Source organism: Myotis daubentonii, chromosome 15 (assembly GCF_963259705.1).
Source record: "Myotis daubentonii chromosome 15, mMyoDau2.1, whole genome shotgun sequence".
Lineage (NCBI taxonomy): Eukaryota > Metazoa > Chordata > Mammalia > Chiroptera > Vespertilionidae > Myotis > Myotis daubentonii.
Genome location: NC_081854.1, coordinates 28,694,251 through 28,713,342, shown reverse-complemented (window position 1 = coordinate 28,713,342; position 19,092 = coordinate 28,694,251). Strand labels below are relative to the sequence as shown.

Sequence of the window (19,092 nt, the reverse complement as noted above, 5' to 3'; positions counted from 1 at the left end):
AATGAAAACCAGCAGCTACTCGTGAGCTTCCAGGTAAGCCCAACCTGAGAATCAGAGAGAACAGAAGCGCTTACATTTTCTCCTGATCTTAACGGTAACGTGCTCCTTGTGGTCTGTTTCGCCAGCACCATCTAATGTGGCCACACAGCTTGGTACGACCTGGAGTAATTCCATTATTTTTGAATTCTGTAATTTGAAAGGGAAAAGTTAGCAGTGATATTTTTATTCTTTTTCAGCAGTTAATTGCCTGTCTTTGATGTAAATGTTGGCACTAGGATAGCTGGACAGAAGAGCTAAGAAGCAACTGCAGATGAAACTCTGAGGCCATGAGCAGCCCTCACTTGGAGCCTGGCTCCGCCCTCTGCTAGGCACTCAGGACTGGGCACTTCGCTGCTCTGTGCAATTGGGTTGACAACAACAGGATCTATAATTTTAGAGTCATCAAGAGGCTATCCAGGGCCCAGCACATAGGAAGTCCTCAGTAGAAACGTTCATCAGAATGTTTGAGAAAGTGCTAAACAAAATTTAAAATATTTCAATACTGTTAAGAAATGTCTGAAACTTAAAAATTAATAAGCCTATGAGTATGTTGGCTTTCTATGACTTTAAGATGTTGGTAGTGTCACTGAACAGCCTACTAGTTGTCTATCCCAAGTGGGAAACTAGATGAAGATTCAACATGAAAGCAGGAACAGTAAAGAGCTATCTTCTCCCACTTCTCCATGGTAAACATGGTAGCACTGGGAGTGGTACTGGGCCACCCCAATTCTCCATGCAGAATTCAAGGGCTTTTAAAGCCACCAACACAACAAACTTCCTCCATCGTGCTGCTAAGACCACAGGTGTATTTCCAATGCAGGGAGGGGGAACCAGAATGCTGTCTAAGCTTGCTACTTCTCTGTGAGGACCTGACTGCTCGTCAGGGAGCCAGACTAGGGCCCAGACCTGCGGTTGGTGAGAGGAGCACCTCTACTCAGGCCTTTGAAGACACACCCCTGAAGGACTGACTCCTGGATCCCGGGCAGCCCCCTTCTGCCAGGTGACCAAGTTCACCATATTGGCAGACTCCTGGCAGACTTCAGGCCTAGCCATTCAAAGGTCTGCCATTTCAGGTCTGGTTCACACACAGGCTTATCCAAAGTGAGCTGGGAGGCAGCCGGGTGCCCGCCCACTCACCTGCTCAGCATAGTCTATAGCTGTGCACTGCCTCTTGTTCAAGAGCTGAACCGATGCTCCGTGTAGCAGCAGCAGCTCCACGACGAAGACATGCTTCTCTATCACAGCCTCATGCAGGGCTGTGTTGCCCTTATTGTTAGAGGCATTAATGGAGGCCCCGTGCTAGAAAGAAGCAGCACAATCAGAAGGAATGCTGAAGACGATATTAATGCAGAATCTAGATGGGTGTTCACTATAAAATTCTTTCAACTTTTCTGTATATCTGAAAATTTCTCTTAAAATGTTGGGGTTAAAGTAATACTGAGAAAAAAAATTTATGTGCACAGATATTCATTGCAGCATTTATCATTATGGCAGAAAAAAAATAGAAGTCATCTAAAGAAGCAGGAACAGTTAAACACTCTATGGTACATCCATAGTTATGCAACCATTAAAATTTGAGGTTTTAATAAACAACTTTCTACCGTAAGCGAAAATAAGTAAGATAGAAAACAAGACTGTTCTAAATTATGCACATTTTCTTCTTCTTTTTTTTTAATCCTCATCCAAGGATATTTTTCCATTGCTTTTAGATAGAGTGGAAGGGAGATGGGGAGAGAGAGAGAGAGAAACACTGATGTGAGAGAGACAAGACACACTGATTGATTGCCTCCCGCACTCGGCTCAGTGGTGGAGCCTGCAACTGAGGTACGTGCCCTTGACCAGAAAATAAAAAGGGACAAAGGACATTCAGCTCACACTAAAGGTAACAGTTCAACTTAACCCAATAGAATTCAATCTACCCTATAGGTAAGGAAGGCAAGATCTAAACCTTCAGCAAAAGCAGTGTGTCCTGAACTCTGCATCCTGGCAGACGCGGAGAACCACTGTATGGAAATTTCATGCAAAGCTTCTCTCCCAGGGGCAGCTTAAAGCAAAGGGCAAGCTCTGCCCATCTGCAGGGCATGGCCAGGGTCTCACCAAGTGACGAGATGCCATCACTGACCAGTGCCAGCAGCTCCTGGGCTGTGGGGCCCTTACCTGTAGCAACAGTGCTGCAACTTCATGGTGGCCACTGGAACAGGCGTACATGAGGGGTGTGTTTCCACTTACATCCTTTTTATTGGGCTTTGCATTGGAATCTAATAGATACTTCACCACCTAGCCCAGAGAAGAACAATTTTTAATTAAAATTGTCCGGGAGAAATCCTGTGGCTTGATATTCTTTTGACTCTTCTCTAAGTTTATCTACTTTTCTCTAAGTTTATCTAGCAGGTTCTTTAGACCGGGAGAAAACAGACCAGCTGAAAGGGGGGAGGGGGGAATTAACATCTGCTGAGGGTTGGTTGACTGTGTGCCAGGCACTTGTTTCTTCATTTAATCATTTGATCTACCCCACAAAGAGCTGGAATTATTACTCCAGTTTTACCGGTGAGGAAGCTGATGCTTGAAGCACTATGTGAGATGTTAGGAGAGAGGTGGGAGACCTGAAATATGGTTCCTGACTTTAAAATGCTTACATTAGAATAAGGGAAAATGAAGTAATATAATTTTCAAGACAAAAAATGGGACTTTAAAAAAGTAAGTCATCCTACAGTCATCTCTTGGCCCTCCTCTAGAGGGCTGTATTCTACTTACTATAATTTTAAAATTTCATTTATTCATTTATAGATTTTAGAGAAGAAAGGAGAGGGAGATAGAAACATCAAGAAGAGAGAAACATTGATGAGCTGCCTCCTGCATCCCCCCATCCCTGGGGATTGAGCCCACAGCCCAGGCCTGTGCCCTCACCAGGAATAGCACTGGTGACCTCTTGGTGCATGGGATGACATTCAGCCACTGAGCCACACCAGCCAGGCTATTATTATTATTTGTTGTTAATTCTCATCAGAGGGTATTTTTTCCACTGACTTTTAGAGACAGTGAAAGGGAGGAAGGAAGGGAAAGGGGAAGGATGGAGAGAGAGCGCAAACAAGTGAGAGAAACAGCTATGTGAGAGACACATTGATTGGTTGCCTCCTGCATGCCCCCTGCCAGGGCTGGGGATTGAACCCGCAACCCAGGTAAGAGCCCTTGACTGGGAATCGAACCCTCAACCCTTCAGTGTGCAGGCTGATGCTCTAACCACTGAGAACGCCGGCCAGGGCTGTACTCTACTTTATAAAGTGATGAGCTGTTTAGCACTGACCAAGCGCTGTGGGAACGTCAAGGTGCTAACATGCAGCAGGAACCTTGGAGGACCAACACCCAAGCACCAGAGAGCTGGGGCTGGGGTCAGGCCAGAATGCTGGGAGGGCAATGGGAAGGGGCTGGCTCCACCCAGGAGCATCAGACTGTGTTCTGTTGCTAGTGGTCCATCCATGTGCACCTCAGAATCTCGGGCTGGGAGGAAGGAAGGGTGCCGGTCCTTCGGGGCACATGTCAAACCCCTGTCCCTAGGAGCATTCCCAAGTGAGGTTCTAAGCCAAGGGTGGGGACGTCTGGCCCGAGGGCTGTGGAAGGCCTGTAAAATCATTCGGTCTGGCCTTGCCAAAGCTTTAAGGGTGAGTTATTAAAATGTTTGACCAATACAGCAGGCTAATTTTTAAACTGACAAATTTGGATGGCCCGTGAATGATGTTGTAAACATCCAAATGGTCCGTGGCAGAAAAAAGGTTCCCACCCCTGTTCTAAGCCAAGCAAACACCCTAACACTCTGCCCGAGACAACCTGTACCTGAAAGTGGCCTTGTTGGGAGGCCAGGTGGAGTGGGACAGCTTGGTTGGCGTTTCTGGCAGCCACATTGGCACCATGCTTCAAAAGGAGGGGGATGAGGTCCGCCCGACCATGCAGGGCAGCAACGTGCAGTGGGGAGGAGCCGTCCTGGTGGGTCACATTCACACCAAGCCCACTGGCAGGAACCTTTGCCAGCTTCTACAGGTGCAGAGGACACAAACAGAATGTCATTCGTATTTAAGAAACCAAAGCCATCTGCCCCTCACAGCCCCTCAGCAAATTCAAGGTCACGGTGGCATCCAGAACCAGGTTACCCACAGGTGAATCCCCACTACTTCATTTATTTATTTTATGTTTTGTGAATCCTCACCTGAGGATATTTTCCCATTGATTTTTAGAGTGGAAGGAAGGGGGAGAGACACAGACAGAGAAACATCTATGTGAGACACATTGATTGGTTGCCTCCCGCCCGTGCCCCAGATCAAGCCTACAATCAAGGTATGTGCCCTTGACCAAAGTCAATCCTGCGACCCTTCAGTCCATGAGGCGACGTTCTAACCACTGAGTGACCAGCGAGGGCCATCCTAACTACTTAAAAAAGATATGAGAGTCAAAGAATTAACTTCTATTTTTCAAGAAAGCAACCCCTAAAATAGTACCTTATTATGCCAATGGAAGAAAAAGTCTGCTCAACAGATGATGCTGGAACAACTAGGTATCCATATGTGGAAAAACTGCCTGTCAATCCTTATCTTACACCAAACACAAAAGTTAAAATGCATCACAGATCTAAATGTAAACGCTACAACTATAAAACTTGAAGAGAACACAGAAGAAAATCTTTCCAACATTGGGATAAGCAATGATTTCTTAGATAAGACAAAAAGCAAGAACATAAAAGAAAACCTCGATAAACTAGGTTTAGAAATTGTAAATCTATGCTCTCTGAAAGAGACAATTAAGAAAATGAACCTTCCCGCTTTCCCTGGTAGAAACTTGGCCACGAGCAGTGAGGAAGCACCAGATTATGGGCAAGGCATAGTGACTGTGGTCGACTGGCCAGGGTATGCCTTGAACTTCCTCACACGCCCACAGTACTATTATGGAGATGGGAGTATGTCCTCATACCTCATGGCATCATTGTGGACAGAACTGAGCAGCTGACAAGGATATTATAAAAAAGACACAGGATACTGTGACATTTGGTTCTGTGTGTGCTTAAAAAGGTTACAGGTTCTGTGCTGATCTTGTAGAACCTTAAGGACATCAGCCGAAATTCAGATAGATTTGTCCCTATGAAGGTTGATTTCATCAGATTAAAAAGTTACTGCCAATACATTCATATTGATGAAGAGACCAAACAGAGAGAATCTGATTGTGGCAATTTAATGGAATAGACAACTTGAAAACCCTCTTGTTACAAAAATGCCACGTGAAATACATTTTAAAAGCCTCTTAAATGTTTACTGGAGCTCACAAGAAGATAAAGAAACTGAGACCTGAGATGTTAAGTAACTTGTCCAAAGTAAACAAGTGTGTAAATGGAAGATCTAATATTCAAACCCTTGTTCAACTCCAGACTCCAAGACAGACCTCTAAAACTTACTGTCTCTCTAGAGATGTGTTGACACATTGAGATGAATTAGGCTAAAGGGAGGAAAACTTCACAAAGGAATCAGCATCATTTTTTCCTGAGCTTAATTTTCATATTTACTGAACTCGGTTAAACTAGCTCCCATCATTTCTGGGAGAATGGAATATTTGTAAATAGTTAACTGCTCATTATGTGAAATATTTTATACATTATATTAATAAATTATGAAGAATTACATTCCAATGAAATATTGACAAAAAAGAAAATCAAAAGGCATGAAAATTTGAGATCTTACTCTCCAGCTTAGGTTGCCAGTTTGGCTCAAATAAACTCTTATGAAAATTCTCAAAAAAAACCCAAATCACCAAATAAGAGAAAATGTTTGTGATATGTATACCTGAAAAAGGGCCAAGCAGAATTAAAAAACAAAAAACCAAACTCTTACAACTCAATAACATAATCTAATTTTTATTATTATTAAAAAAAATATTTTTATTGACTTCAGAAAGGAAGGGAGAGGGAGAGAGAAATAAAAACACCAATGATGAGAATCACTGATTGGCTGCCTCCTGCACACCCCATAATGGGGATTGAGCCCATAACCCAGGCATATGCCCTGACCGGGAATCAAACGCTGACCTCCTGGTTCTTAGGTCGATGCTCAACCACTGAGCCACACCCGTTGGGCTATTTTTATTTTTTAAAAAATATTCTTTTATTGATTTTAGAAAGGAAGGGGGAGGGAGAGAGATAGAAGCTTCAATGATGACAGAGAATCACTGATTGACTGCCTTCTGCACATCCCACACTGGGGATCGAGCTTGCAACTCGGGCATGTGCCCTGACCGAGAATCAAACCAGTGACCTCCTGGTTCATAGGTCGACCCTAAACCACTGAGCCACGCCACCTGGGCTAACTTTTAATAGCAAAAGGTTTGAAAAGGTGAATGGTCAGCCAATAAGCACATAAAATAACATCTTTAGTTATCAGGGAAATGCAAGTCAAAATCAGGAAGGACAGAACCAAAGGGTCAGAAAACAGATTGTTGATTGTTGAAATGGGGCAGGGAAGGGGGATAACTACAGAGGGGCAGGAGAGGATGTTTTGGGGTGATAGACATAGTCTGTATCTTCACTGTGCTGCTGGAGGTTATCAGACCTTGAATTAACTTGTCAAACCTCATCAAATTGTCTGCTACTTACCTCTATAGTTCACCTTCATTTTTATCATGAAACTACCTTATTATTCACAGTGGTTTTAAAATAAATCATGTGGATGTAGAATAGTAAATCAACACTTAAAAGGGTAAAAAAACCCTCCCTGATTTATAAACCATATAACTAAAAACAAACAAATAGTAATGCTGAATCATTTATTTTGATAGTAGAATTAATTAGTCACTATTTTCTGTGACTGGAAAGGATTAAAACTGGTTTAATCATCAGAAAGTAAACTAGTTCACTTTCTGATGATTAAAAATGTCATTGTCTGCCCAGCTGGCATGGCTCAGTGGTTGAGCATCGACCTATGAACCAGGAGGTCACAGTTCAATTCTAGGTCAGGGCACATGCCTGGGTTGCAGGCTCAATCCCCAGTGTGGTGCATTCAGGAGGCAGCCGATCAGTGATTCTCTCTCATCATTGATGTTCCTCTCTCTCCCTCTCCCTTCCTCTCTGAAATTAAAAAAAAAAAAAAAAAGTAGGTGGGAAAAACAATGAAATACTCCTGCACACTTAACTGTAGGATGATGGCTAAAGTTAAAAAATCAAAATACCAAGTGCTGACAAGAATGTGGGGCAACTAGAATTCTTACACGCTACTGGTTGGAATGGAAAATGCTATAATTACTATGGAAAACTGGCTGTTTCTTATAAAGTTCAACATACACTTAAATCTATGACCCAGCAATTATACTCCTAGGTATTTAGTCATGGAAACATTTTTATACAAAGACTTGTACATAAACATTCACAGTAGTTTTATTCACCAAGCCAAAAACGGGCAACTACTACCCAGGCGGTGTGGCTCAGTGGATTGAGCATTGTCCCATGCACCAGGTCACTGGTTGATTCCTGGTCAGGGAACATGCCAGGTTTGTGGGCTTGATTCCCACTAGGGGGCATGCAGGAGGCAGCCGATTGATGCTTCTCTCATCTGATGTTTCTATCTCTCTCCCTCTCCATTTCTCTAAAACATCAATAAAAACATATTAAATGTATACAGGTGATTAAATAAACAAATTATGGTATATTCAACAAAATGCTACCCAGCAATAAAAATAAATGGGCTAGTAATGCAGCATGGATCTCAAAAACATTCTGCTGAGCAAAGAAAGCCAGACTCAAAAGGGTGTGTACTGTACAGTTCCATTCATGCACAACTCTAGAAAATGCTGATGAGTTTGTAACGACAGAGAGCAGATCAATGGTACATCTGACAAATTATCCGTGCTGGGGACAGGGAGGAAGGGCAGAGCTGTACACGGCATGAGGAACTCTGGTGGTGATGTGGATGCTCTGTATCTTGATTGTGGTGATGGCTTCATGGGTGCATACATCTGTAGGAACTCACCAAACTGTATTCTTTACATGGATAGTAAGTCCTCACTTAACATCGATAGGCTCTGTGACTTTAAGCAAAATGACGCATAACAAAACCAATTTTACTATCGGCTAATTGATATAAAGAGTTAAGTTCCTGTAGCATCTCATCAGCATTATATTGAAACTAGAGGCCCGATGCATGATAATTCATGCACGAGTAGGCCTTCCTTCCCCTGGCTGCCAGCACGGGCTTCCCTCTGGCATCCAGGACCTGGGTTTCCCTCCTTCAGCTGCTGGCAGGCATCCGGGACCCCGGCTGGCTTCCCTCGGGCCCCAGCTTTGTCAGGAAGGATGTCTGGACGTCCAGAAGATCATTCGGCTGTCAGGTCTAATTAGCATATTACCCTTTTATTATTATAGACTAGAGACCTGGTGCACGAAATTTGTGCACTGGGGCGGGGGGGGGGTGTCCCTCAGCCTAGCCTGCCTCTCCAATCTGGGACATCCCTCTCACAATCTGGGACTGCTGGCTCCCAACTGCTCGCCTGACTGCCTGATTGCCCCTAATGGCTTCTGCCTGCCAGCCTGATCACCCCCTAACCACTCCCCTGCTGGCCTGATTGACACCTAACTGCTCCCCTGCCAGCCCAGTCGCCCCCAACTGCCCTCCCCTGCCAGCCCAGTCGCGCCCAACTGCCTTCTCCTGCAGGCCTGGTCCCCCCCCAACTGCCCTCCCCTGCAGGCCTGGTCGCCCCTAACTGCCCTCCCTTGCTGGCCTGATCGCCCACAACTGCTCTCCCCTGCTGGCCATCTTGTGGTGGCCATCTTGTGACCACATGGGACGGCCATCTTTTGTGTGAGGGTGTGATGGTCAATTTGCATATTGCCTCTTTATTATATAGGATATTATTTGAGGACTTGCTGTACTTTATAGTATGTAAGTTATACTTCAATAAAGTTTTTAAAAACTCTATATACACCAGTGGGATAGAAGAGAATGGGGTTGGGGGGAAATTTTAATTTAATTACAGACATGAAGCAATTTTTGTGCTTTTTTGAGAACTTACAAAAAGAGGAAAAGATAAGAGTTTTTAAATGAACAGGGAACATAAGGCTTTTTGGGGGTCTGTTGGTTTTTTTATTGATTTTAGAGAAAGAGGAAAGGCGAGGGAGAGAAATACATCAATCAGTTGCTTCCCCTAGCACCCAGACCAGGGATCAAACCCGTAACCTGGGTATGTACCCTGACCAGTAATTGAACCCAAGACACTTTGGTACACAGGATGACGCTCCAACCAATTGAGCCACACTGGTCAGGGCCAACATAAGGCTTTAATCCAATAAATTTAACAGATATTGTAATGTGTTTTAAGCATCTTGTTACAGCTAATGAACTGAGGTGAAGAAGAGAGTATAGAAAAATAAGAAAAGAAGAGAGATGGAATAACTGCTTCTAGCTGCAAAGACTCACTGACTGGACCCGGGGGTTTTGTTACTTCATATCTTTTGAAACATCAGTTGCCTTTTTTATCCCTATTTTTTTCATAGCCACCCATCTAGGGGGAACACGTTTTTGGACTGGACACATCAGCACCATGGGAACAGAGCAAAAGCTGCATAGTCTAATGTACACATTAACCTGCCGCTGAAAAGCTACTCGTGAATGAACAACACAGTCATTTCAGTATTCGTAGGTTAGAGAAACCCATGGTAAAGCCTTTTAAATAAGGTAGTATACTCTTACAATACGAAGGATAACACCACTATGTCTATTTTGTAAAGTCAAATCAATTTTCTTAGTATGGAACACACCTTGAGTTAGAGAGTTAGCACACAAGTGCATACTATGTACATGATGCTATTGACAATTACACAAAAGAAAAGAAAATACTTAGGTATACATTTAACAAAATGGACAGGATCTGTTATGCTGAAAATCACGAAATGTTGATGAAGAAATCAAAGAAGGCCTAAATATAGTAAGATATACCATATTCATGAAGACTCAACATAGTAAAGATGCTATTTCTCTTCAAATTGATCTACAGTTTTAATGCAATTCCTATAAAAATTCTAGCAAGGTTTTTTTGTAGACATAGACAAGCTTATAGTTTATAGGAAAAGGCACAGGCCCTAGAATAGCTAAAACAATCCTGGCAAAGAAGAATAAATTAGGGAGAATCACTCTACTCAATATTATGTCTTACTATCAGTTGCAATAATCAAGACGGTGTGGCCCTGTGTGGCTCCCACAGATCAGTGGGACAGAAGAGCGAGCTCAGGGATAGACCCACACCATACACAGTCCCCTGAGGTCCAAAAAGCAAGTTGGTGGAGGAAGGATGGCCTTTCAACAAATGGTGCGGGAGCAAGTGGACATCTGCAGGCAAAAAATAAACTGCAACCTAAAACTCACACCCTGTACAAAATTTAACTGGATCAGGGACTTAGCTGTTAAATGTAATATTATAAAACTTTTAGGAAAAACAAAAGGAGAGAATCTTTGAAATCTAGGGCTAAGCACAGTGTTCTTACATTTGACCACAAAAGCACAATCCATAAAAGGAAAAACTGATAAACTTGACTTCTAAATTAGAAACCTGCTCTGTGAAAACCCATGTGAAGAAGCTACAGGCAAACTATAGACCAAAAGAAAATATTTGCAAACCACATATCTGACAAAGAGCTGTAATCCAGAATAAATAAAGAACTCTGAAAACTCAACAGTAAAAAAAACAACAACACAACACCACACACACATACAACAGCCCGGCCCAGTAGCTCAGTTGGTTAGAGTGTCGTCCCGATATGCCAAGGCTGTGGGTTTGATCCCTGGTCAGGGTCCATACAAGAATCAACCAATAAGCCCTAGCTGGTTTTGCTCAGTGGTTAGAGCGTTGACCTGTGGACTGAAGAATCCTGGGTTCGATTCCAGTCTAGGGCACATGCCCGAGTTGTAGGCTTGATCCCTAGTAGGGGGCGTTCAGGAGGCAGCCAATCAATGATTCTCTCATCATTGATACTTCTATCTCTCTTTCCCTCTCCCTTCCTCTCTGAAATCAATAAAAATATATTTTAAAAAAATCAACCAGTGAATACATAAATAGGTAGAACAACAAATTGATGTCTCTCTCTCCCCTTTTCTCTCTCTAGAACCAATAAAAACATTTTTTTTAAAGAAAGAAACGAGTAACAAAGTGGGCAAAGGAAATGAACAGACACTTCACTGAAGAATAGATACAGATGGCAAATAAGCACAGGAAAAGAGGTTCAGTGTCATCACCCAGGGAAAGCAAACTGCAACCCAGTGAGACAGTGTTACACGCCTATTCGAATGGCTAAAATAACTAATAGTGACAACACAAGCTGGTGAGGATGCAGAGACATTGCACCACTCACAGATTGCTGGTGGGAATGTAAAATGTACAACCAGCCTGGGAAAGTCTGTCAGTTCTTCACAAAACTAACCATAGAATTAACATGTAATTATCACATGAGTCAGCAATTGTACTCTTGGGCATTTACCTTAGAGAAAGAAAACTATGTTATGTTCTTACAAAAACTTGTACACAAATGTACATAGCAGCTTTATTTGTAATTTCCCACATCTAGAAACAAGCAACATGTCCTTCAGTAGGAGAGTGGTTACACCAACTGGCACATACAACCATGAAATACTGCTCAACAATAAAGAAATAAACTGTTAACTACATGCAACAACTTGGAATCATGCTAGAGAACAAAGCCAATCCTCAAAGGTTACGTGCTGTATGATTACATATATAACATTTTTGAAGTGGAGAACAGATTAGTGGGTGGTGGGGTGGGGGTGACAGAGAGAGGTGGGTGTTGTCGTAAAAGGGCAACGTGAGTGATTCTTCTCGTGGTGAGTGAACTATTCTGTACCTTGAATGTGGTGGTGGGTACACAAAGCCACATATGTGATAAAACTGGATAGAACTACACACACACACACACACACACACACACACGAGCACAGGTAAATGGGATATCTCAATAAATTGAAGGATTGTATGTGTCTATGGTTTTGCAGGCTGTTACCATTAGGGGAAACCGGATTGTACAGCGGACGTGTCTGCCACAGAGGAAGTACCAACGTGAGCAATGGTAGTGGCAATGGGCCTCAAGTGCAGCCTCCCCAGGGGGAATGCGGCCACATGGACAGAGACCCTCAGGCGTGTCTATTTGTAAACTCTTGCCTATGACCCAGGGGCCCAGAGAGCACATGTGGATGTCCCTGCTCACTGACCTGCCTGTTCAGGAAGCAGGCAGCCCAAGCCAGATCCTGTACTGGCGCCAGCTTCTCTCCGCCCGGAGCTAACCAACCCCACCACATCTCAGGGATGCCCACTACCAGCCACTCAGAAATTAGCTGGCTGAGAAGCAGACGTCGTTTTCAAGGGGACAAAGAAGAATGTTCCCTCCTATCACCACCCTCATCAACAGAAGCAACGCCAAACCTTTTGAGCTGGAGCACATTTTGGGCATTGGCACAAGGGGTGACAAAATTCAAGATCTGCAGCACTGACAGCATCCTCCACATCCTCCAGGTCCTCCTCTGTCCACTCCAAAAGGTAACGCACCTGAGGTTGTACAGTAAAGAGAAATAGGAACTTAAATCTCATCCTTAGCTCTTTTACAAGATATGGTACCTTCAACTCTCTAACTGTTCCCAAGTCAGGGCCACAGTCACTACAAAATGACAGGTGCTGCTCACAAAGATTCCAGGGGTCACATGTGCTCAAGCCGTTCTAAACCCTTTCATGCTGATATAGAGAGTAAGCTACTGTTCTGTAGCTTGTGTTAGAGATTCTTTTCTTCTAGCTTTGTTTTCTTATTTATTTATTTATTTATCTTTAAAAAATATCTTTATTGTTGAGAGTATTACAGATATCCTCTTTCCCGCCCATTGCCCCTCCACCTGGTTCCCACCTTGATCCAGGCCTTTGCCACCCTATTGTCTGTGTCCATAGGTAATGCCTATTTATATAACAAAAGCCTAGGCCAGTGTTTGGCAAACTCATTAGTCAACAGAGCCAAATATCAACAGTACAACGCTTGGAATTTCTTTTGAGAGCCAAATTTTTTAAACTTAAACTATATAGGTAGGTACACTGTTATTAACTTAATTAGGGTACTCCTAAGGCTTAGGAAGAGCCACACTCAAGGGGCCAAAGAGTTGCATGTGGCTCGCGAGCCGCAGTTTGCCAACCACGGGCCTAGGCAAACATTATGGTGGAATGACCAGAACGACCAATTGCTATGATGTGCAATGATCACCAGGGGGCAGATGCTCAACACAGGAGTTGCCCCCTGGTTGACAGTGCGCTCCCACAGCCAACCTCCCGTGGCTGGCCAACTCCCACGGTCCCTCCCCCTGGCCAGCCAGCCCTGATTGGCTCTGATTGGAACTGAGCAAGATGGCCCCAATCGCTGGCCAGGCTGAAGGACCCCACCCATGCATGAATTCATGCACCGGGCCTCTAGTCCTATCTAATAATAGACAAACATGGTAATTGATCGTACCTTCGCTACGCTTCCCATGGGCTAATCAGGGCAATATGCAAATTAACTGCCAACAAAGATGGCGGTTAACTTGCATATGTAGGTGCAATGCTGGGAGGCGAAGGGGGAAGGACGGAAGAAGCCGCCTGCTGCTGACAGTGATTGGAAACCCAGGCGGCCCATGATTGGAGAACCGGGGCTGCCTTTGCCAGCCCCCCGGCCGGTGTTCGGAGAAGTACCTGTATTTTTAATAATTTCTTGACATGGTAAAAGAATTTTACATTACGATCCAAGGGTGGTGGAGTGAGGAGAAGGAGCAGCAGAACAATCCAACAAACAAAAAGGGAAACAGAAATGCATGGTGGGAGGGATTTGAAGGGTAGGTAGGGGCATTGCCCAACTAAAATGCAATTGGTTTGTTACTGAGTACTATTCATGGGAAGACAGCATCCTGACTCCTTCTCTATACAGCATATTGGGAGTAAAAATGATGCATCCAGCTGGAAATATGATTAGGGGTTGGAAGACAGACAGGGAAAGAAGAAGTCAGAAATAGACACTGAGAGAGTCTCTGGCTGGCTGGCTGCAAATACTGCCTCTCCAGTAGTGATAGAATAAAAAAGTGGGGGATATCTCTGGAAGATTCAAGAGATAGGGGGCAACTCTTCTATGGTTTTGACTTGCCCAGCAGATTTCCACATACACACGTGTACACGCCTATGTTTGCATGCACACACATATACACATAACTGACTGCCCTCCCTGGATGTACAGAAGAAGAAGCTGCCACCTTTGGTCCAGGTGCCAGCGCCTGCGGCTGGCTGCAGCCCAGGAAACAGACAAGCCACCCGCCTGAGGTCCCAGGATGCAGCCACCCGGAGAAGCTGCCAGCCCTGTGGTCTAGGGCGCCAGCACCTGTGGCCAGGGAAATAGGTTCCCTCTTCTCCTACTGCAGTCATTACTTCAATATTCCCCTTCTGAATTTCTCTCCTGTGCTGCAACCCAACTCCACTTTTCATCGGAAGGATACGGAACAGGGAGAGCAGTGTTAAAAGCTTACATTTTTAAGCCAGTAAGGTTGGTACTTAAACATATAAATGGAAAACTAGAGTCCTTAAGGTAACAAAGGCTACAAAGGACAGGGCAGCACATGACCTATTATATCCAGCAATCCATATGGGGACTGAAAACTTTGCAATGATGACCATTAGTGAAGATATGAATCAACTAAAATAGTTGACAGGGACAATTCTTCCATCTTTGAAAATATCTACATCAAATCTGTTTAAATAGATTTTCATCTGCATAATATAACACATTATGACAAGACCACCACCACCACCAATGTGGTCAGTGTTGTGCCGATAAATGTTTAATAACTGAGGGAACACCCCCCCACCCCCAGTGCACAAATTTTTGTGCACCAGGCTACTAGTATGAATATAAGATCTTTGTTTAATCTCTTCCTGCCTCAGACCTCAGCCTCCTGGCCCAGGTGTCCCAGGTGTCCCCAACTTCTGCAGGGCCACCCTAACACCCTCTGAGCTCTGCCCTCCCCTCCACCCCCCCTCCTCACCCACTACCCTATGTGCTCACCTTGCTCCCAGCTAACGTGACAGGCTTTGAGCCCATACTTTGAGACCTGGGTGCGGGCTAGTCTCTTGCCAACATCTTACTACCTTCCCAGAATATGAATGTCTAAGAGGCAGGGACATGCTCACTATGCAGCTTTATGTCCACTTGCCTCATTGTTTGTGGTGGAAAGGTCACATTGCCATTACCAAATATTTATGAGGTGCACCACCTTCTATGTGAAAGTGAACAACAAAGCCACACAGCTCCTAACCGAACCGAGAGCAAGCTTTGTAAAACGCACTTCTACAAACTCACCATTTCTAAATCTCCATCAGCAACTGCTCTTAAAAGTTTTTCTACCTTAATAAAAGAAAAAGGAATGTTAGAAAAATAAGTTTAATAAAACAATAATAAAAATAAGAAGCCCTGGACAGGTAGCTCAGTTGGTTAGAGCATCATCCCACTATGCCAAGGTTGCGGGTTTAAGCTCCGGTCAGGGCACATACACGAATCAACACATGAATGCATAAATAAGTAGAACAACAAATTGATGTCTGTCTGTCTGTCTGTCTGTCTCTCTCAATAAATGAGAAAAAAATTAAAAGAAACCACCTTTCTGAAAGCCTAGTAGCTTTCATTTGTTTCTTAATTTGGAGTCTTGATTCAGTAGTTTTCAAACATATCCCTAAAACTGCTCAAACAGACACCTGAGGAGGTGCTGACGTGCTCTGAGCCCACTGCCATGCAAGGTCTATAAAATGACACTGCTATCATGTGGCAGAGTGAGATGAGGGCCACCTTGAAGCACAAGCACTCCCTAGGTCAGCCACCTTTAGAACCACATATATTCAGCTCTCATTATCTGCTAGCTGAGGGTACATACTAGGAAGGGGGACATCCCTCCCAAGGGTGATCCCAGGGCTCTGTTAGACTCTGGAGAGTGCCTCTTGGTTTTCTTTGCTGTGCTTTTGCATTGAGCCAAGCTTGCTGGGTTATCCACGAGCAGGTCAGGGCTTGAGGATAACGTTGGAGGAGGGGTCTTAGGTAGGGTCAGTGAGGGTCCCCACCCACAGGGGAATGAGCAGAGGAGTTGTGGCACATCCATGCTATGGTCTACTCTGTGGCTGACACTGAGCAAACTCTAAGACAGATTAAATGCAAAAAACAAATCCCAGGCTATAAATCAGCTTTTACTAGACGCAATGTGTGAGTGTATATAAATCTACATAATAAAAGGGTAATATGCTAATTAGACCGGGTCAACCAGCCATCTTCCCCACGTGCACGTCTGACTTCCTTCCGGACAAAGCAATGGTGGTGGGGGCCCAGGCAGAGGCTGTTAGGGGCGAGATCAGGCTGGCAGGTGAGAGCAGTTAGGGGTGAGATCAGGCTGGCAGGGGGTTGGGGGAGATCAGGCAGGCAGGGGAGGGCAGTTGGAGGCGACCAGGCTGGCAGGGTAGGGCAGCTGGGGGTGAGATCAGTCCAGCAGGGGAGGAGTGTTGGGGACATGATCAGGCCAGCAGGAAAGGGCAGTTGGGGGCGTGACCAGGCTGGCAGGGGAGGGCAGTGGGGGGCGAGATCAGGCTGGCAGAGGAGGGCAGTGGGGGGGGGGGACCAGGCCTGCAGGGGAGGGCTGTTGGGAGCGACCAGGCTGGCAGGGGAGGGCTGTTGGGGGCATTAGGCAAGCAGGCAGGTGAGTGGTTAGGAGCCAGTGGCCCTGGATTGCGAGAGGGATCCCAGATTGGAGAGGGTGCAGGCCAGGCTGTGGGACACCCCCCCTCCCCGCCACCATGCATGAATTTCGTGCACCGGGCCTCTAGTGTCTATATAAACTTTGTAAGGAGTCAGAAAGGACCCACATCAAGCTAACAGAGGTGCTTGTGGAGTGGGAGGTAGGGGCAGAGAAAATTTGCTTTGTAAAATGATCTTATATCAGTGGACCTAAAGGTGACTTTACTTATACTTTTCTTAGGCTATTCTCTTTCTCACACACACACATTGTCCACAAAGCAAAGAGCGGCTGAAGGAGCTGACCATGAAGGGCAAGCAGGTGAGAACATCTGGGCTCCTCTCCAGGCACCAACCTTGGCCACAGCTGACAAGGCTGACCTGGTTATGGTGGTCAGGCCAACTAGGTGGCCCTCGTCAGGCCCTGACTCTTTATTTTTTTAAATATATTTTTATTGATTTCAGAGAGGAAGGGAGAGGGGGAGAGATATAGAAACATCAATGATGAGAGAGAATCATTGATCTGCTCGCTCCTGCATGCCCCCTCCTGGGGATTGAGCCCGCAACCTGAGCATGTGCCCGTGCCTGGAATCAAACCCGGGACCCTTCACTCTGCAGGCTGACGCTCTATCCACTGAGCCAAGCCAGCTAGGGCAGGCCCTGACTCTTTAACCAGAGCCATATACAGGGCTTCACAGACCTTCCTCCCACCTGGGGCCTCACCTCTCTGTAGTCCTTCTTGGGCTCCCTTTTTCTGGAGCTGGTGGACACAGAGGAAAAGCTGGAGGCGGAGGACCCCTGGCTGATGGAATCCATGAAGTGTTGAGGGGGTGGCACAGGGACCTGCAGCAAGGGAGCATGACAAGAGAAGAGACAGGTGAGGGCCAGAGAGGGTGCTCTGGTCATAAATAGGGCCAAGGACTACCGCCCTGTTCACTTACGGCTGAAGACTGTTGTCTCCTCTCAAAGGACACGTGACGGGCTTCCATTGTAGACAGAATCTAGGAGGACAAAGGGGACAAGCAAAGTACTGAATGAGATGGGTCACTAAAGCATCACCCATAATACCCCACTGACTGCCTATCTCCTCAGAAGAGCAGACAGCTCAGCCACACCCTTGGAGAGACAGGGAAACCACAGCTGGTGGAACTTGCTCAGAACCACACGGAGAAGTCTGGGCTTCCTCCTGCCACACCACACTCCTGCTGCCTGGCAGAGGAGCTGGTGCTTCCCATGCATGGGCTCAGAGGACAAGAGAAGCCAAGCCACAGAAGGGGCCTCAAAGGCTGCCTCGTCTAGCCCCCGGCTATTTGTCCACAGAAATAAAGTGTGGCCTTTTCACTGGCACCATGAGCAGCTCAGAGGAAACCCAAGCAGGCAGTTGTCTCCTTCTCTCTGAGACCTCCCTTAGGAAAGGGCCTTTGGGAGAAGATACAGGGGCAGAGAAACCCTCAGCTCCTCCGGTCATCTCAGGCCACAGGTAGCACCACCCAGTCCATCAGCTGTGGCTGCTACAGAGCAGAGACCCTGTGAGTGCACAGGAAGAATGGCTCAGTGGTCAGGAGCAGGGATTTCACCTTCAAAAACGGTGCCACTGTACAGCTTATGTTAAGTGTTCTTGTCACACACAAACATAATAATAAAGACGAGAGGAAACTTTTGAAGGTGATGGATATGTTTATAGCACAGATTGTGGTGATGGTCTCACAGGTATGTACGTATCTCCAAGTGCATCAAGTTGTGTACAGGTGTACCTCATCTTATTGTGCTTTGCTATATTGCACTTCATAGATGTTGTGTGTTTTACAAATTGAAGGCAAGACTCTCCAATAGCAAAAAGTTTATGACTCACTTTCTTGCAGTGGTCTGGGACCAAACCTGCTATCTCCTAGGTGTGCCTGTACATGAAATATGTACAGCTCTTTGTATGTCAATCATACCTCAATAAAGTAGTTTAAAAACTGTGCTATTCCTAGAATATGACATAAACTGAAAGGCTTTCCTAGAAGAGAGTCAGAAACTAAAAGGAAGCTGAAAACATCAAGAAGCAGAAAGCAAGGCCTGTGCAGAGGGAGACAACAGGAGGCTTGTATTAAAATCAAATCATTTGCTCTAGCTGGTTTGGCTCAGTGGATAGAGTGTCAGCCTGCAGACCAAAGGGTCCCAGGTTCGATCCGATCAAGGGTACATACCTCAGTTGCAGGGCTCCTCCCCGGACCAGGCCCTGGTCAGGGTTTGTGCAGGAGGCAACCAAT

At 45.3% G+C, this 19,092-nt stretch overlaps 1 protein-coding gene and 1 pseudogene across 1 annotated transcript in view; one reads left to right on the top strand and one right to left on the bottom strand.

Annotated features, from left to right (window-relative positions):
- ANKRD27 (ankyrin repeat domain 27) overlaps positions 1-19,092 on the bottom strand; it is a 61,886-nt gene that overhangs the window by 4,491 nt on the left and 38,303 nt on the right. The window contains 8 exon segments of the mRNA XM_059667032.1: positions 75-186; positions 1,177-1,338; positions 2,197-2,316; positions 3,871-4,068; positions 12,490-12,612; positions 15,425-15,469; positions 17,561-17,680; positions 17,779-17,838. Of these exon segments, the coding sequence (XP_059523015.1) occupies positions 75-186; positions 1,177-1,338; positions 2,197-2,316; positions 3,871-4,068; positions 12,490-12,612; positions 15,425-15,469; positions 17,561-17,680; positions 17,779-17,838 (940 nt within the window).
- LOC132217070 (phosphoribosyltransferase domain-containing protein 1-like) lies at positions 4,604-5,596 on the top strand (annotated as a pseudogene).